This window comes from Chelonoidis abingdonii, chromosome 13 (genome assembly GCF_003597395.2).
Source record: "Chelonoidis abingdonii isolate Lonesome George chromosome 13, CheloAbing_2.0, whole genome shotgun sequence".
NCBI classification, from domain to species: Eukaryota; Metazoa; Chordata; order Testudines; family Testudinidae; genus Chelonoidis; species Chelonoidis abingdonii.
Window position 1 is genome coordinate 4,582,601 of NC_133781.1, and position 26,474 is coordinate 4,609,074.

A 26,474-nucleotide genomic window follows, 5' to 3' on the forward strand; every position below is an offset into this window, starting at 1 on the left:
AGAGCCCATCACTACCCCACCCCAAGTCCAAAAAGCAGCTAGCCAATCTCCATAAGAAGGATCTGTAATTTTGTACCTTATTTTCATGTGCCATCCAGTCCCCACCCAAAGGAGCCCTGCTGCTTTCACTGCAGTGCCTGCTGGGACCCTGCTTTGTATCAATGGGTGTATGTGTGTGGGGGGGGGGAGTCAGAGGGAAACCAAATAGCAAAGGCATCCATTGCCATGACAACCAGGGTCATAGTGACCCTCCCCAAATGAGCAAAGGGGCTGGATGGGGGCGCACTGAGTGGCTGATTGTCTCTGCTGTCGCAGTGGTTCTGCTCTGGCAGGGGGCACTGAATGTGCGCAGAGTGGGGAAAAGGCTGGCTTTTCCAGTGTGCTGGTTTTCCCAAATTTCCTGAAAAATCCACCCCATCCAAACACAGCCCGGGGATCCCTGCACACACACAGCCATCCACGGCAGACATTTGGTTCCAATTCCCCAAGTGGCAGGTTTACCAGAAAGGGTTTCGGAACAGAGCTGAGATGTGGAGGTACCGACCTGACCTGGTATACCAGCCAGTTCTGACACAACCATAACTATGGTCTTAAACTCTATCAGTCTTGCTACTGTGAGATCGTAATCCTGCAGTTGCATCTAGAGGCCTCATCAAAGGCTCAGAGCACCGTGGCACTGGGTCCTGCAGCTCAGAAGGAGACAGGATGACTAGATGTCATCTCAAAATAATCTAAGTGGGGTTTGTTCTTGTTTGTTGGAGGGGAGGGAAACTTCCCTTTGGGTCATCAGCAGGGATGGAAAAGAGAATTTCTGAATTTTAAAGCATGCACTCCTCAATTAAGTGGTTGTGACTCCCAAGTGGGTCATGAACAGGAATCCTAGGAATCCGTTTGCCATGGAAAAATGCAGAATTTGCATTTTTACAGAGAATCTTTTATTTTTACATTTTGTGAAAAAATAAAAACATATACAGTATAACTTCATTTATCTGATCCTCCATTATCCAGCTCTCCACATTAGTCAAACCATCAGTGCACACACAGGAATATGGGAAACTGATATTTCATCCCCACCTCCTATTGCTGACAGTCTGAGCCCCTGCTGATGATCCAAATTTTTGATTATCTGATCTGGCCCCAGTCCCAGTTAGATCAGATATATGGGATTCTGCTGTATATCAATAAAACATTGGGTTCAACTGATACCTATATATATTGGGGCTAGAGAAACGAAAGTTCAGCCTTTCATTTTAATCACAGAAAAAACTGGAGTTTTAGGGTTTTTTATTGGAGAATTTATTTTTCCACAATAAACTAGGAGTCCTGGTCATGAATGTCAGGAGGCCCAGCTGTAAGATCTCTGTGGCAGGGAACTGTCTCCCTGCCCCAGAGGACAATTAGGAAGCAGTTTGGGACCAAAGAGTCAGGGTTGTGGATGCAGCTCCTGTTTCCATTCCAGTGTGTGGGCAGGCTCCGAAGGGGCAGGACTTTCTTTGGTAGCAGGGAGGATGTAGTTCCCTCCCCTAGTAATCTGGGCAGAAACAAGTTGGCTCCTTGTCCTATTTTACACTCCACCCCCCCCCCCCCCCCTACTGTGACAGATTTCTGTTACCAATCTGCCTGAGGCATCAGGTGATCAGGCTGAGGCCACAGGATTGTTTGGGAAGGAGATGATGGAACACACCAAGTGTCTAAGTTTTAAAGCTTTATTAATAAAATAATAAAACAACAGCAGAGTGCTGGGAGAGGGAGGTTCCCCACATCACTCAGAGGAAGGAAGAAAGTGTTAGTGCCCTCAAGCCTTAACCCACTTTCATACTCACACCCGCACTACCCAAGGCTGGCCAAGCCTGGGTGTAAAGTCAGAAGAAGAGGGGGATGGATGGACCTGAGTTCTTGTCCTGGGCCCAGGTCGCCCGGGGTCCGCTGTGATCTCTGGCTTGCTTTGGCTTTTGGGAGGGTTTTTAAGTCCCGTGTTCCATTGGGGGTGTTTTGTTTAGGGACCTCTGCTCCTGATGCTCTTTGTACCAGTTAAAACCAGCTTTTTGTGGTCTCCTTAATTTTCGCAAAACACACTGGTTAGACTTTGTTGTTTTCTGGAGGATTTTTTGTGCTGGCCTTTGCTTGTCTCGCTTGTTATGGGCTGCCTCTGTAGGTCTATTTAGTTGCATCTTCCTTTCTCATGGCTGCTTGGTGGATTCCAGGCTCTTGACTTTCTCGGCAGGCAGCCAAGCGTCAACTGTGAACTGTGGCTTTGGGCTGGAGTCGGTGCCCTATTTTCTGACTGAGCAAGCTGGAGTGTTGAGTTAACCCGTTCTCTGCTTTCTTCCTTCTTCCCCCTCTGCCTGTCGTACACTGCAAAGGAATCTTCCATTCCATACTCACACCTTTGACCTTCCCCCAAATGCCCTGTGATGCTTGCAACAGCATTAGCAATATACAGTGCTGATCTGCCTCCCCCAGGAGGACCCCTTGAGGGAGGGGGCCATTGGAGTGTGACACTACCCTGCATCCCAGATCTCCAACCCCACATTGCAGCAACAGGGATGCAGATTAGATTTATGTTCCAGCTAAACCAGGCAGTTAATACTGCTGCAATATCTAAATGTCTCCTTTAGGGATTTGTCAGGGTTCCCTCCCCACTCTGAACTCTGGGGTACAGATGTGGGGGACCCGCATGAAAGACACCTTACGCTTATTTCTACCAGCTTAGGTTAAAACTTCCCCAAGGCACAAATCCTTTCCTTCTCCTTGGATGGTATTGCTGCCACCACCAGTAATTTAGACAAAACTCCAGGGAAAAGGGCCACTTGGAGTCCCTGTGTCCCCAAAATATTCCCCCAACCCCCTTCACTGGGAGGATTGAGAATAATATGCTAACCAATTGGTTACAAAGTGAGCACAGACCAAACCCCTGGGTTTTTAGAACACTGAAAATCAATCAGGTTCTTAAAAGACGACTTTTATTTTTAAAAAAAGTAAAAAAATCACACCTGCAAAATCAAGATGGAAGGTAACTTTACAGGGTAAATAAAAAGATTTAAAACACTGAGAATTCCCCTCTGACTCTGCTTTCCAGTTACAAAACAGGAATGAAATTACCTCTTAGCATAGGGAAAATTCACAAGCTAAAACAAAAGACAAGCTAACGCATTTCCTTGCCATTACTTAGAATTTCTGTAATTTTAGATGCTTCATTTCAGGAATGTTTACAGGAGATGTTTTACCTGCTTGGTCTCTCTCTCTGTCCAGAGAGGGAACAGAAAAAGAGAGCACAAACAACCCCCCCCCCCACACACACACACCCAATTTAAAAGTATCTTCTTTCCTTACTGGTCCTTTTGGTCAGGTGCCAACCAGGTTATTTGAGCTTCTTAACCCCTTACAGGTAAAGGAGGGATTTTATGCTACCCTTAGCTGTATGATTATGACAGGATTATTGCCTGAATGGGGACAGTTCCCACCACTTGGTGCTATTGTTTTAGGCTGGCTACAAACTCAGGCAGACAAATCTGCATCAGTCTCACTCCCTTCACATTTTCAAAGGTTTCTTTGCATACTTGAGAGCTGGTGGGCATACTGTTTATTTTAAAGTGAAGTTAAGATTCTGGAGCACATTTATGTTTTTAGCAGGAGACAGAATTTAAGGAGCTGCTTGGGGAATCCCCCAACACTGTCCCCAGGGCAGCACATTCCCCCAGCAGTGTGGGGACTTGGCAGATGCAGGAACTGGCTTTTCCTCTTCCTGCTCCTCACCTTGTCCCAAGAAAGTCAATCTGCCCCAGGGTGCTGCCAGGGAATGCAGCTGGGCAGGGCTGGGAGCCAGGAACCTCCCTCCACACTGATTGCTCCTACTGCCTCTGCCATCTCTCCTCCCATCTCCCTCCTGCCCCTTCTCCTTGGGCTGGGAGATTTGTTCTCTGGTCTGATCCCAGGATGTTCACTCTCCTGGAGTTGGCTTGGCTCCTGCAGGTGCTCAGGGAGCAAAGCCTGGGGGGGTCAGGGAGGTCAGCAGCTCTGGGACTCGCAGACCCCTGCCCGGGAGCAGAGCTGGGGCAAAGAGTCACTTTCCTGTCTGGTGTAACAGCACAAACCACACCGGCCCCAGCCCTTCCCCCGGGTCTCTCCCCTCACCTGCAGGCTCCGGCTCAGGGGCTGGTGTCAGCAGAGCCCAGGGCTGCCCCAGGGGCTGATTCCAGCCCCTGGAGAAAGTCCAGCCCTGGCTGGGCATGAAGGGGCGTTAAGGCAGATCTCTCCCTAACTACCGTTGCCCTTCCTATTTCCTCATCAAAGCTCTTCCCTGCAGAAGTATCGGGTTGCAACCTCCCCCTGCAACTCAGGGTACGTCTACACTACGAGATTGTTCCGATTTTACATAAACCGGTTTTATAAAACAGATTGTATAAAGTCAAGTGCACGCGGCCACACTAAGCACATTAATTCGGCGGTGTGCGTCCATGATCCGAGGCTAGCCTCGATTTCCGGAGCTTGCACTGTAGGTAGCTATTCCGTAGCTATCTCATAGTTCCCGCCCCCCCCCAAAAGTCCCTCCCCCGCCCCCCTTTAGAAAAAATTCCTTGGGTTCTTTTGAGAAAAAGCCCAAGGGGCTTTTGATTGGGGCCAAAAAAAAAAATCATTTGTCGTGCGTGGGTTTGGGTTTTTATGGGTAAATGGTCCCCCCATCAGTCCCAATTCCCCTTCCCCCTCCAGGGGAAAGCAACGGCAAGGAAAAAAATTAATTTTTTTGGGCCCCTTTTTTTTTTTCCCCCCCCCTGGGAATTGCCCTTTTTGGGGCCAAAAAAGATGGCCCAAATTTTTAGCAAAAACGGCAAAACCAAAATGGGGGAGCCCCCCCCCGTTTCAAACAAATTTTTTTTTTTTTTTTTTTTTTTACAAAGTCCCCAACCGTGTGTTTAAATTTGTTATACTGGGGGCTGAATGAAAACCCCGCGGGACAACAAGAAAGGAAATTGAAATACCTCCAAGTTGCCTAAAAGCAACCACAAAGCAAAAAAAAAATTCCCATTTTCCTTGGCTTTTTGCATGAATTAGAATAGCAAAAAAGAAGGTTTTAATCAGTCCCGTTTGGTTAAAAAAAATGTCTGGTAACTTTGCTTGCCAAGGCCAGTGTTTTGAAAAAAAAATGTGGCAATTTGAAAAATGAGAAAAAGGAAACGGTTTTTTTAAAAATTCTGTCCCCCCCTTTCTGGTTACTGTCCCCTTTGCCCTGCTTTGCTTATTTCAATGGGTTGGCCCCTGGCTTTGGAAAAAAAATTTCGCCCCCCCCAGGGGGGCGCAAAAAGGCAAAAACCTGGGGAAATTGAACTTCCCCCCTGACAGTTCAAATCCCTCCCTTTTTATTAGTTTTTTTTTTTTTTTTTCCCCCCCTAAAAAAATAGAGGTTTTCCAGTTCCCCCCTTGGCCCCCTAGAGAATAATGGGGGGCAAAGTTTTGTTTGCTTAGAAAAACTAGAAAAACCAGTTTGGGGGTTTATTTATCCAAGAAAAGGAAAGAGCCAGAGAGCAAAAGCTTGCTTCCTCCCAATGGTTCCAAAAAAATCCCCAACGCCCAAGAAAAAAAAATTGGAATGAGCTACACCATGCCCCCATTTTTTGGCCAAAACGGGGGGGTGGGCCCCTTGGGGAAAAAAACAAACCCCCACCCCGTTTTTTTTTGAATTTTTTTTCCCCTCCTCCCCCCAAAACCCTTTTCCTGGGGCTTACCGTGCAGGGGCAAAAGTTTTGGTTCCCCCCCCATTTTGGTTTTGTTCATGGAAAAGTTTTTTAATAAAAAAAAATGAAAAAAAAGGAAATTAAAAAAACAGTGGAACTTGGGTTTTTAAGTGAAAAAAAAAAAAAATTGAGGGGGGAGGCAAACCTTTTTCCCCAGTGGGGGGCTTATTATGAAACAAGTCCCCAGGCCAAGGAAACCATTAAAAAAGCAGTTTTGCAGGGCAAAGGGGGGGAGGGAAAAAAGCCCCAATGGCATTTTTTTTTTGCCCAACTGCTTTTATGACCTTTTAGTTCCCCAGGGCAAAAAGCAAACAGAAAATAGAAAATCCTTTTTTTTCTTTTAACAGAAAAAAAAAAGGGAAAGGGGGGCCCCTGGAAAATGGGAAGCTTCAGCCCCCCTAAAGGTTTTTGGGATGAATTTAACGGGGGACGGTTTTACCAAAAAGCCGTTTTCTTTGGTTTTAAACCATCCCCCTTACCTGGGAAAATGAAACCCAGGAAAAAATTCCCCATTCCCCTAAGTTTTTTTTTAACCTCAAGGCCCGCCCCCAAGGCCCGAGCCCCCTCCAAACCTGGGAAAGGGCCCAAAAAGCCCAGGGAAAAAAAGCCAACTCCTCAACGGGCTGATGGTTTGAAAATTGGGGAAAAACATTAAATATCAGTTCCATCAAATATTTTATACCAAATCCTGGGCCCCAAACGGGGGGGAAAGGGGAACAAAAAGAAAGGAAGGGAAGCACAAAAAAAAATAACCTGGCTTTTCCCCTTCAACTGGCCCTTAAATTTGCCCGCCCAAAATCGCAAAATTACCCCCGTTTTTTTTTACCACCAGCATTTTTTTCCAGTAAAAAAAAAGACATAGGGTTTTGACAAACCTGAAAAAAAAAAAGTTCCCCCCCCCCAAGAAAGGGAAAAAATTTTTTTTTTTCCCTTTTTCTTTTCCCCCACGTTTTTGGGGGGGAAAGGGAAGAGTAAAATTGACGAAAAAAACGAGCTTATACCCTGAAACCCACCGGCTGGAACCCCCCAATATGGTTTTTTTTTGGAAACCTTAACCAGGGCCCCACCTTGGGGACCTTCAGCCCCAAGGAAATGCAAAATTATGCTTTTTCCGGGAGGGACTTTGGCCTTGTTGGGGGACTGTGGGAATAAAGCCCTGGGAAGTCCCCCCTCAAAGTAAACCCCCTCCCCCCTCCCCCCCCATGGAGCCAAATTCCCATTTTTTGATTCCTTTTGTGGGCTTTTTTTTCCCGTTTTAAACGCTTGGTTCACCCACACAAGCCCACTTTGTGGTTTAGTGAGCCCTGTGGGGGAGCCCTTCTTTTTTCCTATCAAAAACGGGAGAAATTTTTTTTTTGGGCCATTTTTTCCAAAATTTCCGTCTTTCTGTAAAGCCTTCCCTGGAAAGGGCTGGGTTGGGGATTAGAAAACAGATTTTGGTCCCCCTCCCCATAACAAAGCGATTTCAAGAAATCCCAGTACAATTCTTCCTGGTATGTTACGCCCAAAATGGGCCCCCCTGGGGGAAGCCCCCTCCTTCCCCTTTTTTTGGGAATTTGGGAAAACTGGGGTGGCAAACTTGGGTCCCATTGGCCACCCACCCAAAACCCGTGCCTGAAAATTACAAGGGCCTTCCCTTTTCATTGCTTGGGGCCAAAAAACAGGAAATTGTTAAAATCCCTTCAAAAAAAATGGTTGGGGGGCTTTTTTTTTCCCTTTGTTTTTACCTGGGGGGCCACTGCAACTACGAGTTCCGAAGATTTTTCCCCCCTGTTAATGGGGCCCTGTCAAAAAAGCGTCGGTTCAACAAAAAGTGGGTTTTTTGCACTGGTGGGAAAATGATTACTGCCCCGCCCAAGAGGCCCCAAATGTATCCAACGGTTTTCGGGGAATTTGGGGGTTTGGGGCCCCCAACCAAAAACTTTACCACCCCTAAATCCGATTATGGGGGAAAAAAATAAACCCGATTTTTTTTTAAGCCCAATACCGATTTTAGCGCTACTCCTCTCGTTAGGGAGGAGTACAGAAACCGATTTAAAGAGCCCTTTATATCGACATAAAGGCCTTGTAGTGTGGATGGCTACAGCGTTAAATCGGTTTAACGCTGCTAAAATCAGTTTAAACGCGTAGTGTAGACCAAGCCTTCCTCACAGGCTGAAGACAGGTCCCTGAAACCTTCAGCTGCTGTGACACAAACTCACCTGATGCCCAGATGCCCCAGAACAGCAGGAAGTGGGACCACAAATAACACAGGGGACAAATGGGAACCTACCCTCTTCCAAATCCAGCGGTGCCAACCAGTCCTCTCCCAAACATCATGGCCCTTCTTGCTTCTTTACAAATGGGGCTTACTGAGCCATTGGAGCTTAAGTTTACTGCAAATCAACCACCTCATGCTCCTCCCTGGATTTTCCAGATTCTGTCTTCTTCCTGAACAGAGAGGATCCTGCAGAACAAATACACCCAAGCGTGCTGCTATCTAGGGCTCCAGGCAGCCCGCTGGGCCATTTGGACTCTTCTGCTGTGAGGGATCCTCTGGGGCAAACCTGTGTCCCCACAGAAACACCCCAGACTCCCAGTGCCTCCTTATTTCTGTTGGCTGGATCCGCAGAGAGGGGAGGCCAGTGCTGATGTGGCCACAACATCTAAACTCACCTGTAAGTATCCCCTGGAGCCTGGCTTCATGGGAGTGGCAAGCTGCCCAGCTTTGTGAGAGCTGAGCCCCCCAAGGGAGGCAGCCTGGGGATGAGGTTGAGACGTTGCTGGAACTGACTGAATACAGCCAGGGAATTTGCTGGGATACCTCTGGGATGTCTGACAATCAGTTACAGGGTGGAATTCATGCTTGGGACAGGGACCAATCAATGGTCTGAAAAAATAGCTTTTGTGGGACTTTGTGCACAGCCCTGATGGGGGTGTCTGGGATGGGGTGATTGTTATGAATTGTACTACGTGAGCACCTCAAGGTGTTGAGAACCGGCCCCTATTGTCGGGATGCGCAGACCCCGAGAGGGTCCCTGCCCCAGACAGCTCTGTCTAAACAGAGCAGGCAGGATTATTACCCCCCATTACCCCCACACAGGGAAACTGAAGCACATACAGATTCGGTGACTGGCCTGAGGTGATACAGGGAGGCTGAGAGAGCAGTCCCAGCCCAATGCCACAACCAGCCTTCTTGCTACAGACTCCAGGTCTGTGACTCCCCATCAAAATTGCTTAGAAAGGGAATGGGTCAGAAATGACTGAACCCATAACCGTCACTCTGGCCCAGTTACACATGGGCTTACTAATTCTTTTCCTGGGCCCTCCTGGGGCATGTAACTACAGAAGAACTTTTCTTCGAAGACAAGTCTGTGATGTGGTTTCTTTTGTGCAAGCAGTTAGGGGAAGTTTGCAATCTGCTTTCATCTCTCTAACTAGTAACTTCTGGGGGAAGGCTTGCTCCTAGTGAAACAGACTCTGGAGTTTGCACTGAGATCCTGAGGAGGGGAGGGGAGAGGGAAGAGGGGGTTGCCTGCATGCTGTTTGTGACCACCTATACTCCAGGACTGATGTATATAATGTAATTACAAAGTCCCAGAGCAATATGCTTCCTGGCAGCCTCCCTGTGGCCAGGTTCCCATCAGCCCCAGACCACTTATATGTTGGGGATCTCCTTTGATAATCCTGGGACCCAGTAGTGTCCCCACAGCCAGCGCCCCCGCACAGGTGTTTGTTACAGAATGTATGAACTGCAAGTGTATTCCTACATTGATGCACATGACCTGAGTGTTTCACTGTTTCCACACTTTTTATTGGGTAGCTTTTTTATTTAAAAAAACTCCTAATAACCCTGGGAGTTATTTTTTGCTAACATTTGCTACTTACATAACAAGCGGCCAGATCTCCAACAGCATTCAGCTTGTACGTAGACCATCCTGCACACTGAGCTAGTCAGAAAATCAGGCCCCTCTTGTGGGTGCTTTGGCCCATAAAACTTCATGGGATGAAGTCTCCTAAGTCTGCTCCTCTCTAAGCTCGCACTCCTCTGTCCTCATCAGAAGTAACTTTGGGGTCTTCTCTCTGGATCCCCGTTACAGCAGATAGTGGCTCTAAGTCACACAGAGATGGTCCTCAGAAATCAGCCCTTGCTAGACATTGGAGAATCAGCATCCCATGTTTGATTTCAGCTGCAGACATCAGTGCTTAGATTAGTGCATAGACTTTGTGCTGGCCCTCTGTGCAGAGAGGAATTATAGTTAGGGCCTCCAAAGGAGCTTAAGGGAATTAGGCACTCGTATGCATTGACTTGACCCTGCAGGCCATGAACATGCAAGCCTAGGCACCTGAAATTCATTGATGTCAATGGGTGCTGGGTACCTAGAAGCTTTTGAAAATCCCACTAGGTGCCTAAATACCTTAAAAAAACTGGCCCAATGCGCTGAAGTTTCCTCCTCAGTCCAAGGGTTACATGCACAAGCCCAGCCCTGCTAAATAATGCTCAGCCCATTAGGGCATATCTGCACGATGCTGTAGGCAGTGAGAAGCCTCCAGCACAGAACAGCTAACGCCTAGCCCCCACCATCCAGATGCGAGAGCAATGCAGTGCCTTCTCCTAGATGCCACAGCCAAGCAATGATTGAGAGCTCAACACAGACCAACACAGGTCTCAGAGGCATCATATGGATTGAGCTGCTGACACCCATGAGGATCTGAAAAGTGTCTCAGGGACTGTATCAGCTGGCTGGGTGTGTGGCCCAGGGCTGTATGTTGTTTTTGTCTTGCGGGATGCAGTGGAGTGACAGGGCCAAGGAGAACCCCTTTCTTAGTGCTGAAATCCAACACCCACAGGAGCTTACTAACCATGAAAGCTTCCGCTGCTCAAACCCTCTGGCATGCAGAGATGTGAGAAGGAAAAGGGCCTCAAATTCTACACATCAAAAGGGTTCAGGCGTCATGTGTCCCTTGTCCAAAGACTCACACACAAAACAGTATGTCACCATCGACAGCAAAACTGCCACTGTTCAGCACAGTCTGTCCCCACAGGTCACAGTGACAAGGGCTCTTTGTTACTTTTCGAAAAACAACAACAAAACTCCACTAACTTATTATTGAAGGATCGTTGCTTCAGAAAACTAGCTTATGCAAAAGGCCGGGATGGAAAAATATTTACCAAAATGATTCCTGAGTTGACTCCATTACCAATAACAACAACAACAAAAAAGTCAATAAGGAGGCATCAAAGGCAAATTCACTTGCACAAACTCTCAGAAGAAGGTGAGCGAAAGAACAGTGCCTCGGCAGACGATTCATGCACCATACGCCCTCTGTCCAAAAGGGCTCACACATACGGCTGTGAAAACAGAGCCCTGGCACATGCAGATGTCTCACCCACCATGTGCCCTCTATCTGGAGTGCTCATGCAGGCAGCTGTGTATGCTGGCCACAAGATCAGCTCTCCTTGCAGGGAGCCACGTCCCCTCAGATACCCAGAGCTGCTCAGCTGGATCTAGGTAGGGCACTTATAGCGCTTCTCACCCGTATGGGTCCTGTGGTGTCGGATGAGGTCCGAGCTACGGTAGAAGCTCTTCCCGCACTGGGCACAGGTGTAGGGTCGCTCGCCAGTGTGGATGCGCTGATGGGTGACAAGGTTGGAGCTCTGGCTGAAGCTCTTGCCACAGTCAGGACAGGTGTAGGGCCGCTCTCCTGTGTGCACACGGTGGTGGGTGATGAGGGTGGAGCTCTCGGTGAAGCTCTTGCCACAGTCTGGGCAGGTGTAGGGGCGCTCGCCGGTGTGGGTGCGCTGGTGGCATATGAGGGTGGAGCTGTCCACGAAGCTCTTGCTACACTGGGGGCACTGGTAGGGGCGCTCCCCAGTGTGGACGCGCTGGTGCCGCATGAGGGAGGAGCTGTCGTTGAAGCTCTTTCCGCACTGGGTGCACTTGTAGAGCCTCTCCCCAGTGTGGATGCGTCGGTGCCGCAGCAGGGTGGAGTTCTCGCTGAAGCTCTTTCCACAGTCGCCACAGATGTAGGGCTTCTCGCCGGTGTGGATGCGCCGGTGCCGCAGCAGGGCTGAGCTCCAGATGAAGTTCTTTCCACAGTCCCGGCAGGCGTAGGGCATGTCGCCCATATGGACCCGCTGGTGCTGCACAAAGTAGGAGCTGTCACTGAAGCTCTTGCCGCACTCCCCACAGACGTAGGGCCGCTCGCCCGTGTGGGTCTTCTGGTGCCGCACGTGGGTCGATCGGATGCTGAAGCACTTCCCGCACTCCTCGCACTGGTAGGGCTTCTCGCCTGTGTGGGTGCGCTGGTGCTTGATGAGGGTGGAGCCGTGGCTGAAGCGCTTCCTGCAGTCGGGGCACTCATACGGCTTCTCGCCAGTGTGGATGCGCCGGTGTGCGATCAGCGCCGAGTTCTGATTGAAGCTGTTCCCGCACTCGGGGCACTTGTAGGGTCTCTCCCCAGTGTGAATCCGCCGGTGGATGATGAGGGCTGAGCTGCTGCTGAAGCTTTTCCCGCAGTCCTCACACCGGTAGGGCCGCTCCCCGACATCTTTGAGCTGATTGACACCTCTGCCCGGGTGGGATGATCTGCTCTTCCCTGTCCCTCGAGGGTTTCCCTGCTCAGGACTCTGGGAAATGTCCCTTTCGGCTCTTCCCGATACCACACCATGTGGTTCCACTGGCTTGGGACCTTCCTGCTGAGGGGTCTCCTCCTCGCTCTCACTCCCCGTACCATCACCTGCTGGGACAGAGAGAGAATGCAGACAGGAGTCACTCCCTGTGCTGGGGGGAAGGGAACCTCAGAGAGGGAGGAAGAACCCCAAATAACTACTGGAGAGAGAAAAATCAGGAGAGAGTTCCTTGGTCACAAACCATCCTTCCTGCTGCAATCGTTTCCTGGCTGATGTAACCAATTCCTCACCTGTGCAGACATCACTCAGAAGTTCCAGTTCCTCAGAGTCCTGCAGATCTGGGGTCCACAGCTCTTTCCTCCGCTCCATCCAGGAGATCACATCGGGCTTGGGGGAAAGAGAACAAGCAAGATCAGGGCTTGTGTGACGTTATTGATATAAACTGGGACCATATAGAACATGGGTTGCAACCAAGGTTCTGTAGTGGCACCAAATTCTATGTAAAGGGGGTCATATAAGGTGTCTAAGACCAGGTTACGGGTTACTGGTTATGATTATGCTGTCTGTATGCCTGTATCATTTCTGTAGTTGAAGTTATGAATATTGGCTGTGTATTGTCTGTATTTCAAACTTGTTCTGTGTTACTGGAAAAAGTCTCAGACAAGCTGGTGTCAGCTCTGCTTAGTCTGCTTGATGGCCCATTAAGGACCATCAACTACACAAATTGACCCATCGAGAGAAGGCGGATACGCCCTGTGACTCACTGGAGTGAGCAGAAACTGGCCCATGTGACTGCAAACTCCATTTTGCTGTAACTTTCCACAGTAGGAACAAAGGAGTGTTCTTACACCTGGAAAAGTCTATATAAGGCGAAGGCCTGATCTCCATTTTGTCTTCAATCCTGCTTCTTACCTCTGGAGGGACTTTGCTGCAAGCTGAAGCTCTACACAAGGGACTGATGACCCATCCCAGCAGGGGATGTACTCCAGAGACTTAATTTGAACCTGCGGTTTACTTCATCACTGCTACAAGCCTGAACTAAGGACTTTGCCATTACTGTATGTAATTGATCCAGTTTAACCAATTCTAGCTCTCCTCTTTATCTTTTTCCTTTTATGAATAAAGCTTTAGATTTTAGATTCTAAAGGATTGGCAACAGCGTGATTTGTGGGTAAGATCTGAGGGGTATATTGACCTGGGTCTGGGGCTTGGTCCTTTGGGATCGAGAGAACCTTTTTCTTTTACTGGGGTGTTTGGTTTTCATAACCATTCATCCCCAGGACATGTGGGACTGGTGGTGATACTGGGAGACTGGAGTGTCTAAGGAAATTGCTTGTATGACTTGCGGTTAGCCAGAGGGGTGACACTGAAGTGTTTTGTCTGGCTGGTTTGGTTTGCCTTAGAGGTGGAAAAACCCCAGCCTAGGGCTGTGACTGCCCTGTTTGAGCAATTGGTCCTGAATTGGCACTCTCAGTTGGGTCCCGCCAGAACCACATCGTCACAGCTTGCAACACAGCCAGAGAATATTTATTATAGAGACGTGATTTAAACCCCAACTGTGTGCTGGAAGTTGGGAGAAAAGGTCCATGGACATGCTCTGGGAGAGTCAGATGTCTGCTGGCAGATGTGTTGTGTCACTATCGCAGATTCAGAGATTCCAAAGCCAAAAGGGACCCTTGTGTTCATCTAGTCTGACGTCCTGTATAACACAGGCCAGAGAACTGTCCCCAAACAATTCCTACAGCAGAGCTGATAGAAAAGCACTCAATCCTGATTTTAAAATTCTCAGGGATAGAGAATGCGCGATGAACCTTGGTAAATTGTTCCAGTGCTTAATTACTCTCACTGTTAAAATGTACACCTTGTATCTAGTCTGAATTTGTCTAGCTTCAGCTTCCAGCCAATGTATTATGTTAGACTCTGCTCTGCTAGAATGAAGAGCTCATTATTAAACATTTGTTCCCCATCTAGGTACTTATAGACTGTGATCAAGTCACCCCCTCACCTTCTCTTCTGTCTGAGCTCCTTGAGTCTATCACAATAAGGCAGGTTTTTTAATATTTTAGTCATTCTTGTGGCTCTTCTCTGAACCCTCTCCAATTTATCAACATCCTTCCTTCTTGAATTGTGGGCACCAGAACAGGACACATACATAATATTCTCTAATATAATACAATATTAAAATGTACATATGCCTATAAAAGTGCAAACAAGATGAGTCCAAGTGAGACACTGACATTGTCAAAATGAAACAGCTTGGCTTTCTCTCATTGAAAATTTAATTGAAATGGACATGTTCTGGTGAGACATTTTGATTTTGATTAAATGGCATTTTTTGACGGAAAACTGTTCAGTTGCAAATATTTTGACCAGCCCTAACCACGGGTGTGTCCTTGAATCTCCTCTCCCAGGGGAAGGGGAGTGAAAGGGACTGTCACTCTTTGTAACACATGCACACACACTGTGGGGCTGATCCCCATGAAACTTAAGGGAGTGGAAAAGGACCCTGAGTAGAACCCAAGCCAGCTGCTTCAGGGACCCCACAGATTCTAACACCTGAGAGGACAGGAACCCTTCCTCGTGACATCCCTGTAGAGGGCTCTCTGACTTGGGTCTATCAGAGCACACTGCTGCTCACTGAAATACACACATACCTCCTCGAAAAGCAGCAAAAAATCCTGTGGGACCTTACAGACTAACAGATGTATTGGAGCATGAGCTTTCGTGGGTGAATGCCCACTTCGTCGGATGCATGTGATGCATACCTCCTCGAAGGTCACTGGCTCCTGGAATAGCAAGAATCTTCCACTCAGTGAGCAACAGTCCCACCCGCTCAGTTACTGGCACCCTGAGTGCCCCTTATTAAATACATCTCAGCAGCTCATTCCCTTCTCAGCACCTTCTGTTCTTTCAGGTTCATCGTTCCCCCCTCCCACCACCAGCCCCTGACCATCCCCTACCTGAGCCGGCTGCTCTGCAGCCATTTCCTGTCCCTGACTCCTGGAGTATGGTTTGATCTGGAGTGAAACCTGGACGTTATCCTGCAGCCCGTCAGGGCGAGAAGGACGAGTGGGGAGGTTTCAGAAGTGGCTTTCATCCATTTCTCACCCCGATTCCCCACAGGGTCTTTCTGTGGACAGAGGAATGAAGTTCACAGAGCGTTCAGCCTCCAGCCAACTGAACACATCTATACAGGGGAGCAGCAGACTATCAGAAGCTGGACTGACAGCACCACCTATTATTAAGATTGCTCAGTGCACCCTGTTTTAAGAAACTGTTTTCAGTGGCTTATAACTTTGCCAAACGTAAATTGTTTGGCCTGATGTTTTCCATGCGAGATCTCTGCCTGAGGATGAAATAGTTGGGAGAATTTCAGCCAAAACAGTCCTGCCATTTCTGAGACTGAGGCTAGGAAAAAAAATATGTGGTTTTGCCCATGCTGAAAAATTTGGACACTCTTTTCTTTGAAAAGCTTGAGCTCTCCCCATGCTTCGGAGGAGGGTGTTGTAATGCAACTTGTGTGTCCGGGGCAGGGGTGGGGAGGGTGCCTTTTGCCATGCTCGGGAAAATGCACCCGCAATTGGTTAATGTACATGCCTTTGAAAAATGCTGTTTGCACATGCTCAGCAGAGACTTCTTCAGTTTTAGCTAAAATTGCTGAAGATTTCGTCCTCACTGAGCATGTTCAAGCATCTCCCCACTCTTAACGCTGGCCAGACTATGCACGCACTATCCTCAGAGAACAACTGAACAAGCCCCGTTCCCTCCCAGCTCCCGTATGCCTCACTAATCCCTGGAGCCCACTGCTGTGTATGCCAGCAGCCTGCTAACCGTCCCCATGGCAAGAAGAAACCCTTGTGCACTGCTTCTAACCCAACCTACAGCACTCAGCGCTGACATGAGGCATAACTGATTCCTCTGGGTACACGTCATGCACCCCTCCTCCTATCACAGTGACAGCTCCGCCAGCCTGCTCCAGTTAACCCCTCCACCAGTCAGTGCAGCTGCACCTAACACAGTAAATTCAGATGGGGTGTATGCTGGACTACAAATCTGTGGAATAAAACCCAATGTCTCTCAGTCCCCTTCACATCTCCTTTGTATGGAAGCACTGTTATTTGAACCCACTCCAGTGCGTAGGGCCAGCTTTGGGGGCCAGAGTTATGGCAAATGTAATCCAAAAACAGCCATTGCAAGCACACAGGGCCAGGGAATGGTGAGGAGTAACAGACCGAGACAGGGAGACCCCCACACACCAGAATTTGTTACCACTGGCCCCAGGGGATGGAGGTAGAAAATTCTAACAGGGTAGCACAGAATGATACACCTGTTGTGTCAGATATTTAATTTAATACCAGCAGCAAACTGGGACAGGCAGCAGTTTGTGACACTCTACCTGACTCTCCCTGCAACTGCTGCTCCAGAACATGGTGGGGCTGGGCACCACAACCGAGAGCAGGGAGCTTGTCTTCCCTACACTCTCAGTGACCCCCTCAGGCACCCACGCAGCACCATGGAGGAAGCTGTATGATTAGAACGCAGTTGGAGCAAAGGCAGACCAGTCAGGGTGGGAGTGGGGAAGGAGCAGATTGGCACAAGGACTGGGTCTGGATGTGGAGGGAAGGAAGCTGGGACTGGCTGGGCAAGGAGACTGGGAGCCAATTAGGGAAATGGGGGGATTGGGAGCCAGCTCACTGAGGTCTGGAGAGGAGTTGGGGGAGAATGACATGGGCTGAACAGTCTCCCTAGGTCCTTGCACCCAGGCTGTGTCTAATTCTTGCCACGTCTTTCTGCATAGCAGCTGTAAGACAGTACCTTGCCTGTCCTCAAACACCCCACCACGCTCTCCATTACCACAGCATCCTTTGCACACTGAGCAGGGGGACTGGAACCTGGGTTTCCCCCATGAGCACACTAACCACTGGGCAGCAAAGACTGTTTCACCCCCTCACTGGCCCAATGAATATTTAAATAGTGATGCATGGTGGACAGCTGCAACAGGCGAGACGGAGAGCCCACTGGCCAGAATACCCCATGGCCAGGGCACTTCCCTGAGAGGCAAGAAACCCTAATTAAAGTCTATGCTTCCCCATCAGGCTGAGACAGGTGACCCAGGCTCAGTTCTCTCACCTTGGCTGAGTGCTCTTACCCTGTAGCCAAGGGGTTGGAAAAGGCACCATTCCTCAATATTTTAAAAAACAGACGAGGGCTCACAGCTGTGAATCCTGAGCAGAGGGAGGGGGAGGACTTAGGCACCTAGGTGTCCCCTAGAGAGAGAGGGCTAAAGACTTACCCCTCTTCTCAGCATTTCCTACTGGATAGCTCAGGTTGGTTTCCCTGCTAGCGGAGTCTGTTCCTAGTTGTCTTACTCTCCCCATTATTGTACAGGTGCCTAACTCAGGCCTGTGCTTTCCACTAGGCAGCAGGACACCTGTATATCAGGCATTGCAACCCAGGTGGAAAGTGGTTTAAGAAAAGTGGGAGGCCTGTCGTAACCTGGGAACAGGAGCTTTGGTAAGACAGGACTCAAAGTGTGCCCCTCAGAGACCCAGCTTCATTAAGCTGCTGGAATCCTGTGTCCAGTTCGGAGGTCCACAATTCAATAAGGATGTTGATAAATTAGAGGAGGTTCAGAGCACAGCCATGATAATGATTAAAGGATTAGAAAACCTGCCTTACAGTTCTGGCAAACTACCACCTGGCAGTTTCCTGGCCCCAACCCCTTTGTTATCACAGGCATTGGAGCTGCATCTTGATTTAGAATCATAGAAGATTAGGATTGGAAGAGGCCTCAGGAGGTCATCTAGTCCAACCCCCTGCTCAAAGCAGGATCAACACCAACTAAATCATCCCAGCCAGGGCTGTCAAGCCAGGCCTTAAAAACCTTTAAGGATGGAGATTCCACCACCTCCCTAGGTAACCCATTCCAGTGCTTCACCACCCTCCTAGTGAAATAGTGTTTCCTAATATCCAACCTAGACCTCCTCCACTGCAACTTGAGACCATTGCTCCTTGTTCTGTCATCTGCCACCACTGCGAACAATCAAGCTGCACCCTCTTTGGAAACCTCCTTCAGGTAGTTGAAGGCTGCTATCAAATCCCCCTTCACTCCTCTCTTCTGTGGACTAAATAAGCCCAGCTCTCTCAGTCTCTCCTCATGAGTCAAGTGCCTCCTAATCATGCCCTCTGTTGGACTCTCTCCAATTTGTCCACATCCTTTCTGTAGTGGGGGACCCAAAACTGTACACAATACTTCAGATGTGGCCTCACCAGTGCCACAGAAGGGAATAATCACTTCCCTCGATCTGATGGCAATGCTCTTACTAATGTAGCCCAATATTCTGTTAGCCTTCTTGGCAACAAGTGCACACTGTTGACTCATATCCAGATTCTCATCCACTGTAATCCCCAGGTCCTTTTCTGCAGAACTGCCACTTAGCCAGACAGTCCCCAGCCTGTAGCAGTGCAACTGATTCTGCCGTCCTAAGTGCAGGACTCTGCACTTGTCCTTGTTCAACCTCGTCAGATTTCTTTTGGCCCAATCCTCCAATTTGTCTGGACCCTCTCTCTACCCTCCAATATATCTACCTCTCCCCCTAGCTTAGTGTCATCCACGAACTTGCTGAGGGTGCAATCCATCCCATCATACAGATCATTAATGAAGATGTTAACAAAACTGCCCCAGTACCTACCCCTGGAGCACTCCGCTTGATACTGGCTGCCAGCTAGACACCGAGCCATTGATCATTATCCACTGAGCCCGACAAGCTAGCCAGCTTTCTATCCACCTTATAGTTCATTCATCCAATTAATACTTCTTTAACTTGCTGGCAAGAATACTGTGAGAGACCGCATCAAAAGCTTTGCTAAAGTCAAGGTATATCACAAATATTTAATAATGGGCTCTCCAATCTAGCAGAGAAAAGTCTAACATGAACCAACGGCTGGAAGTTGAAGCTAGCGACTCACAGACTGGAAATTTCTAACAGTGAGTGTAATTAACCACTGGAACAACTTACCAAGAATTGTGGTGGATTCTTCATCCCTGACCATTTTTAAATCAAGACTGGGTATTTTTCTAAAATATCTCCTCTAGGAATTAGTTGGGGGCAGTTCTCTAGCCTGTGTTGTGCAGGAGGTAGGACAATGGTCCCTTCTGACCTGAAAATGCATGAAAAAAAATATTTTGCCAAGTCTGCAACCCCTTGAGATGCTTCACTCCCCTGGCACGCACACACACTTTAAGCACTGGTTCCAATCTGAAGTCTAGTCCCTTTGTGATTTTAGCCCTTGGAGACTCCAAGCAACGGAGAATCTGTTCCCTATGTAATTGGTTCCCACAGATAATTACACTGACAGTTAAAAACTCTGCTCCTTAAAACGGCGATCGAAGATGGTATCTATGCAGGGAGAAGCTTTCTGAGACTACAAGGCTCACCAGTCGAGCAGATAAAGACAAAACAAGATCCAGTGGCTGGAGTTGGGAGTCAGTAAGTTCAAACAGGAAACGAGACCAGTGTGATCACAGTGAGGCATCGGAAAAGAATGTCAGCTGGCTGGGATGGATATAGAGATCACTAGGTGAGGAGCTCTGGTCTGGGTGATGCAGGACAGGACAGATGATCACAATGGTCCCTTCTGGCCTTAAAATTGGTGTTAACAAATATTTACCGTAACTACACTGAACCACCACAAACTGGATCACAGGTTAGAAAACACAAGTTCTTCCAAGTGAGAGCTGGGATTGATCCTTCTGTATCATATTTTCAACTCTGGTGATACTGTATTACTGTGAGTCTCACAATATTTAGAGTTCATCATACAGCCCCAGTACCTGGAGTCTTGTACTCACTTGTGTGAATCTCTGCTAGCTAGCTTGCTTTCTTGTTAGTTTCCAGCCCTTGTGGTTGGAGTGAAAACCTGACCCTTTAAAGGCTTGAAAAGCAAAAGATAAATAAAAAAATCCAATGTGTTAGTTTTTTTTTTTTAAACATGATTTTAAAATCCATCTTGTTGGACTGTGGCACATGATTTTTTAGCATTTGGGGTCAGCAATTTTTTATATTTTATAGCATTAACATTCTAGGCATGGCGTATGTAAAAAACCCAGTCATCCTGCCAATATATTTCTAGAGGCTGAGCTGGCAAAGTCGACTGCTCAGAGCTTTGCCATTCCTGACTAATACAACCATTTCAAACAAACAGTCATGCCATGCCATGATGTTACTCCCTGGGGCTAAGTCAAACCTTGCTCAATCTGCTTCTTTCAGGGCCTCTTTCACTAAAGCCCAACAACAAAGAACACCTCTCAGACAAAGGCTCTCATCCCCAGTGCAGGCACAGTGCACAGAGATCCAAGTGCAATATCCCACAGAGCTCACTGCCGAGCGGTCACTTTGTTCTGCACCGACCCAGCCCACCCCACCCGGCCTAAACCCACCCACCGACATTTTAACTCCCCTTCGCAGTAACAGAGTCTCTGAACCAAGAGCTAGAAAAGAGCAGAATCCAAGGAGCCGCTTTGGGGGATCCCTCTGACACTGTTCCCAGGGCAGCACATTCCCCCAGCAGCGCGGGCACCAGGCAGAGGCAGGAACTGGCTTTTCCTCTCCCCGCTCCTCACCTTGTCCCAGGAAAGTCAGTCTGCCCCGGGGTGCTGCAGGGAATGGGGCTGGGAGCCGGGAACCTCCCTCCCCACTGATCGCTCCTGCCAGTCTCTCCCCGTCTCCCTCCCGTGCCTCCCCTCAGGCTGGGAGATTCGGGCCCTGGCCCGGCCTGAGGCGTTCGCTGTCCCGGAGCTGGCTCGGCTCCTGCAGGCGCTCAGGTGAGCAGAGCCGGGGGCGGGGGCGGGGGGTTGGGAAGAGCAGCAGCTCTGGGACTCGCAGACAGGAGGGGACGCCTATCTAGGGTGACTAGATAGCAAGTGTGAAAAATTGAGACTTCTGGGGGCGGGGGCGACAGTGGATATAGCTGCCCATATAAGACAAGACCTCTAATATCTTGGGACAGGTCAGATAATATTAGGACGTATAGTCACCCTATGCCAACCTCCAGCCCTTTCACCCAGGTCTCTCCCCTCACCTGGAGTCTGCGGCTCAGGAGCTGGTGTCGGCAGAGCCTAGGGCTTGTTCCAGCCCCCGGAGAAAGTCCCCCCGGCTGGGCACAGAGGGGCGCTAGGGAAGGGCTCTCCCCGCACACAGCCCGCTGGGGAGCAGTAGCTCAGTCTGGCTTTTGGACACTACAGATGAAGCAGCAGCTGTGACCCAGGAAGCTCAACCCCGGATCTGCTCAGTAAAGAGGTTGCAGTAATCAGCATCTTCCCTTCCTTGCAATAGCCAGAGCCCTCTGGTGGCCACAGCTCAAGAGCCCTAGGCACAGACGGGCTGCATGGCAGGAATCCGGCCAGACACCTGCCTGCGCCTGAGCAGTTACAAACCAATTTTGGAAATTGGAAGGGAAACAAAAAAAAAAAAAAAAAGGATTTTTTAATTTTCTTTTTGGGTTGTGAAATTTTCCATCCATAGTGTGACTGAAGATGGTTGTGTGCCATGTTCAAAATATGAGCTTTCTAAAAAGGATTTCTGTAACCCACCATATATATATGTACCTATATTTTAAAATTCCACATGTGACAAAGACAACCAAGTTTTAGGCTTGACTTCCCATCCTGCATTACGTTAAGCATGTGAATAAGTAAGTGCATATGATTTGCAGATGATACAAAACTACTCAAAATAGTTAAATCCCAGTCAGACTGACAGTTGAGAATGGATCTCACAAACCTGGTTGACTAGGCAGATGGCAGATGAAATTCAGTGTTGATAAATGCAAAGTAATGCACACTGGAAAACATAATCCCAACTATACATATAAAATGATGGGGTCTAAATTAGCTGTTTCCACTCAAGAAAGAGATCTTAGAGTCATTGTGGATAGTTCTCAGAAAACATACACTCAATGTGTAGTGGCAGTCAAAAAAGCGAACACAATGTTGAGAATCATTAAGATAGGGATAGATAATAAGGCAGAAAATATCATATTGCCTCTATATAAATCATGGTATACGTCTTGAATAGTGTGTGTAGATGTGGTCACCCCATCTATCTATCTATCTATCTATCTATCTATCTATCTAGGAATTGGAAAAGGTTCAGAAAAGGGCAACAAAAGTGATTATGGAGAGATTAATATGACTGGGACTTTTCAGCTTGGAAAAAAGATGACTATGGGGAATATGATAGAGGTCTATAAAATCTTGACTGATGTGGAGAAAGTAAATAAGGAAGTGTTATTTACTCCTTCTCAGCACAAGAACTAGAGGTCAACAAATGAAATTATAGGCAGTAGGTTTAAAAAACAAAAGGACGTATTTCTTCACACAATGCGAGTCAACCTGTGGAACTCCTTGCCAGAGGATGTTGTGAAGGCCAAGACACTAACAGGGTTAAAAAAAGAACTAGATAAATTCATGGAAGATAGGCCCATCAATGGCTGGTAGCTAGGTTGGGCAGGGATGGTGTACCTAGCCTCTATTTGCCAGAAGCTGGGAATGGGGAAAAGGGGATGGATCACTTGATGATTACCCATTCTATTCATTTCCTCTGAAGCACCTGGCATTGGCCACTGTCAGAAGACAGGCTACCGAGCAGGATGGACCATTGGTCTGCCCAGTGTGATGGAGTATGACTACCCCAAACTTAGGGTGACCAGGTGTCCTGATATTATAGGGACTCTCATGATTTTTGGATCTTTTTCTTATATAGGCTCCTATTACCCTCCACCCCCTGTCCCAATTGTTCACATTTGCTGTCTGATCACCTTACCTGCACTAGGTGAGAAAGGGTTAACCCCACACTGTGGGTGGAGGAAGTTCCGCCCCTCAGACTGTGGTGGGCACGTTCCAACTGCTGTTTCAGTATAAAAGGGAGCAGATTAGTTCAGTCTAGGCTGAATGCTGAGGAGGAAGGCTGCTTGGTGGAGGCTCCAGCCCAGGAGCCGGTACAGCCCTTGCCTGTGGGAGCTGGAGAGTCCAAGAACTAGACTAGAGACCGGTTGTCAATGGCTGATGATCTGGAATCAAAGTCCCAGGGAGTTATCTTTGCTGAGGGCCTGGAGACCCCAATGTCATATGGACCATGACTTCAGGAAGCAGGGTAGGAAGTGGTCCAGGGAGGGAGAGATAGTTGTAACCTCCTGCAAAGCAGCCTCTGCCTGTTGCAATGTGATCCCCCCTGACTGGTTGGCTGACACATTTGCTACTAACAGGGCCATGGGCCAGGAGCTGGTGGACCAGGGAGGGTTCAGATCCTCCCCTCACAACTGTAACCACCCCTGGGTTGTGGTCCCTGGCCACTAGACCACACAGCCCTGCACTCCAGGACCACTATATTGACTCTGGCCACTAGACCATGCTGCCCTGCACTCAAGGGCCGCTATATATACTCTGGCTGCTAGGCCATACCACTTTGCACTTGAGGGTTGCTATATTGACTCTGGACACTAAGCAGCACTATCTCGAGTCCGAGGACATTCTGGTAGACTGTAACCGTGGTGCTATCACACCCACGATCAACACCAAAGAGGGATGGGGTGTTCATGCACCACCACACTACTATGGGCATTCTTATTTTCTTAAGTCTTTCCTTTTATGTCTTGAGTGTGGCCTATGGAAAGCACCATGACTGCTCAGCATGCATGTAGGAATCGCTGGGTGGGGATCTGGCCTGTTATACAGGAGGTCATGGTCCCTTCTGATCAGTGATCCCTTCTGGCCTTGGAATCTATGATAACCACTGTAATTACATCAAACCAATTTACCTTGGATTACACGTTAAAAAACAGAAGCTTTCCCCAGCTGATAGCTGGGAATGATCTTTCTGCATCATGTTATCAACTGTTGTGATTTTATTGTGTCTCACAATATGTAGAGTTTATTTTGCAGCCCCAGCTCCTGAAGTCATGTCCAGCACATGCTGATGTGTTTGCTGGACCAGAGCCTTATATAATGATGACTATGATATATTTATATTGCTGGTAAGGCTGTCGATTAATTGCAGTTAACTCAAGCGATTAACTCAAAACAAATTAACCCAATTAAAAAATGAATCATGATTACTCAGTTTTAATTGCACCATTAAACAATAATAGAACGTGCCAGATATGCTAAAACTTTCGTATGCCCCTTCATTTTTCAGCTACTATATCAGAGGAGATGCTTCCATGCTGATACTTGTTAAAAAAATAATGCATTAATTAAATTTGTGACTGAACTCCTTGGGGGAGAATTGTACATCTGCTCTGTGGTTTCACCTGTGTTCTGCCATATATAAAACTGTAATGGCAGTCTCAGATGATGACCCAGCACATGTTGTTCATTTTCAGAACACTTTCACAGCAGATTTGACAAAATGCAAAGAAGATACCAATGTGAGATTTCAGTGATAGCTACGGTACTCAACCCAAGGTTTAAGAATCTGAAGTGCCTTCCAAAATCTGAGAGGGATGAGGTGTGGAGCATGCTTTCAGAAGTCTAAGAGCAACACTCTGAGCAGCAACTACAGAATCCAAACCACCAAAAAAGAAAATCAACCATCTGCTGGTGGCATCTGACTCAAATGATGAAAATGAACATGTGTCAGTCCGCAATGCTTTGGATAGTTATAGAGCAGAACCCATCATCAGCATGGAAATGTTCTCTGGAACAGTGGTTGAAGCATGAAATACTATTTCTTTATCTTTCTACAGTGCAAATATTTGTAATAAATAATATAAAAGAAGCCTTGTACACTTCGTATTGTGTTGTAACTGAAATCAGTATTTGAAGATGTTGAAAACATCCCAAAATATTTAAATAAATGGTATTCTATTGTTTAACAGTGCAATTAAAACTGATTAATCATGATTTTTTTTTAATCTCACAATTAAATGCAATTATTTAAGGGTTTGACAGCCTTAATTGCTGCAGTACCTAGAAGCCAGGGCCTCATGGTTCCATAGACTATACCGGGGTTGGCAACCTTTGAGAAGTGGTGTGCCAAGTCTTCATTAATTTAAGGTCTTATGTGCCAGCAATACATTTTACATTTACAGGGGCTGGCTGACGGAACCCCAGACTGGCAGCGTGGGTGGCAGATGGAACCCCAGACTGGCAGCAAGCTAAGCCGCTCAGTCCCTTGCTGGTCTGGGGCTCCGTCTGCTGGCTCTTTCCAGCTGGGGTCCCAGCTGCCGGCCTCACTCAGCCTGCTGCCGACCTGGGATTCTGTTCATCCAGGCAGGCAGCTTGGGCCTACATCTAAAACTTAGGTGAACCTAGCTGCATTGCTCAGACTCCTGAAAAATGTCACATCCTGTGTGATGTAGTTAGGATGACCTACCCGCAACTGTAGATGCAGCTCGTCTGATGGAAGAGTTCATCCATCGACCTAGCTACGGTCACGCAAGGGGGTAGATTAACTACAGTGACAGAAAAACCCTTCTGCTGCTGCAGCATGGTATTACAGTAGCACAGTTTCAACGCTGTAGCTGTGCCACTGAAGTGTCAGTAGTGTAGACAAGCTCTTCAGCTCTGATTCCACAACCACTTGCATACTTTTCTTTACTACATGTGTCTGACGAAGTGGGCATTCACCCATGAAAGCTCATGCTCCAATACATCTGTTAGTCTTTAAGGTACCACAGGACTCTTTGTTGCTTTTTACAGATCCAGACTAACACGGCTACCCCTCTGATTCTTAACTACAGTGAATCAAAGTTAAAACAAATGAATCATTGCAGGATTGTGGCCCTTTCAGAGCAGCAAAAGAGAAAAGGAGGATTTTGATTTTTTAAAAAAATTCCTTTCCCTTTACACCCCCACCCTCACCCCACTGCCTATTTTTGTTTTCAGCATGCTACAGCTAATCTAGTCACCTGTCAAAGGTTAATGGAGGCCCCTACATGTGAGCTGATTTGCAGCTGTCACAGCTGATTATTCCCGTGGGTACTGAGCACCCACTATTTTCTTTTCTATGGAGCACCTATGGAGTCAGCGCCTATGGCAAGCAGGGACTTTCTTTCCCAACTGGCAGATTATCACTAGTAGCGTTGAAATGCCAGTAGTGATCCTGGGTCCCAGCCTATCCCTTGCTCCC

General features: G+C 47.9%; 2 protein-coding genes across 2 annotated transcripts in view; both read right to left on the reverse strand.

Annotated features, from left to right (window-relative positions):
* Positions 1-15,495, reverse strand: part of LOC116837182 (uncharacterized) — a 233,574-nt gene extending 218,079 nt beyond the window's left edge. The window contains 3 exon segments of the mRNA XM_075072051.1: positions 11,270-12,455; positions 12,636-12,732; positions 15,306-15,495. Of these exon segments, the coding sequence (XP_074928152.1) occupies positions 11,270-12,455; positions 12,636-12,732; positions 15,306-15,329 (1,307 nt within the window). The 5' untranslated portion in view covers positions 15,330-15,495.
* LOC116825935 (uncharacterized) overlaps positions 1-21,050 on the reverse strand; it is a 299,602-nt gene extending 278,552 nt beyond the window's left edge. Inside the window, exon 1 of the mRNA XM_075072006.1 lies at positions 20,969-21,050. The gene's annotated coding sequence lies outside the window, so the exon portion shown is untranslated. The remainder of the gene's footprint in view (positions 1-20,968) is intronic.
* Positions 21,051-26,474: the final 5,424 nt, after the last annotated feature.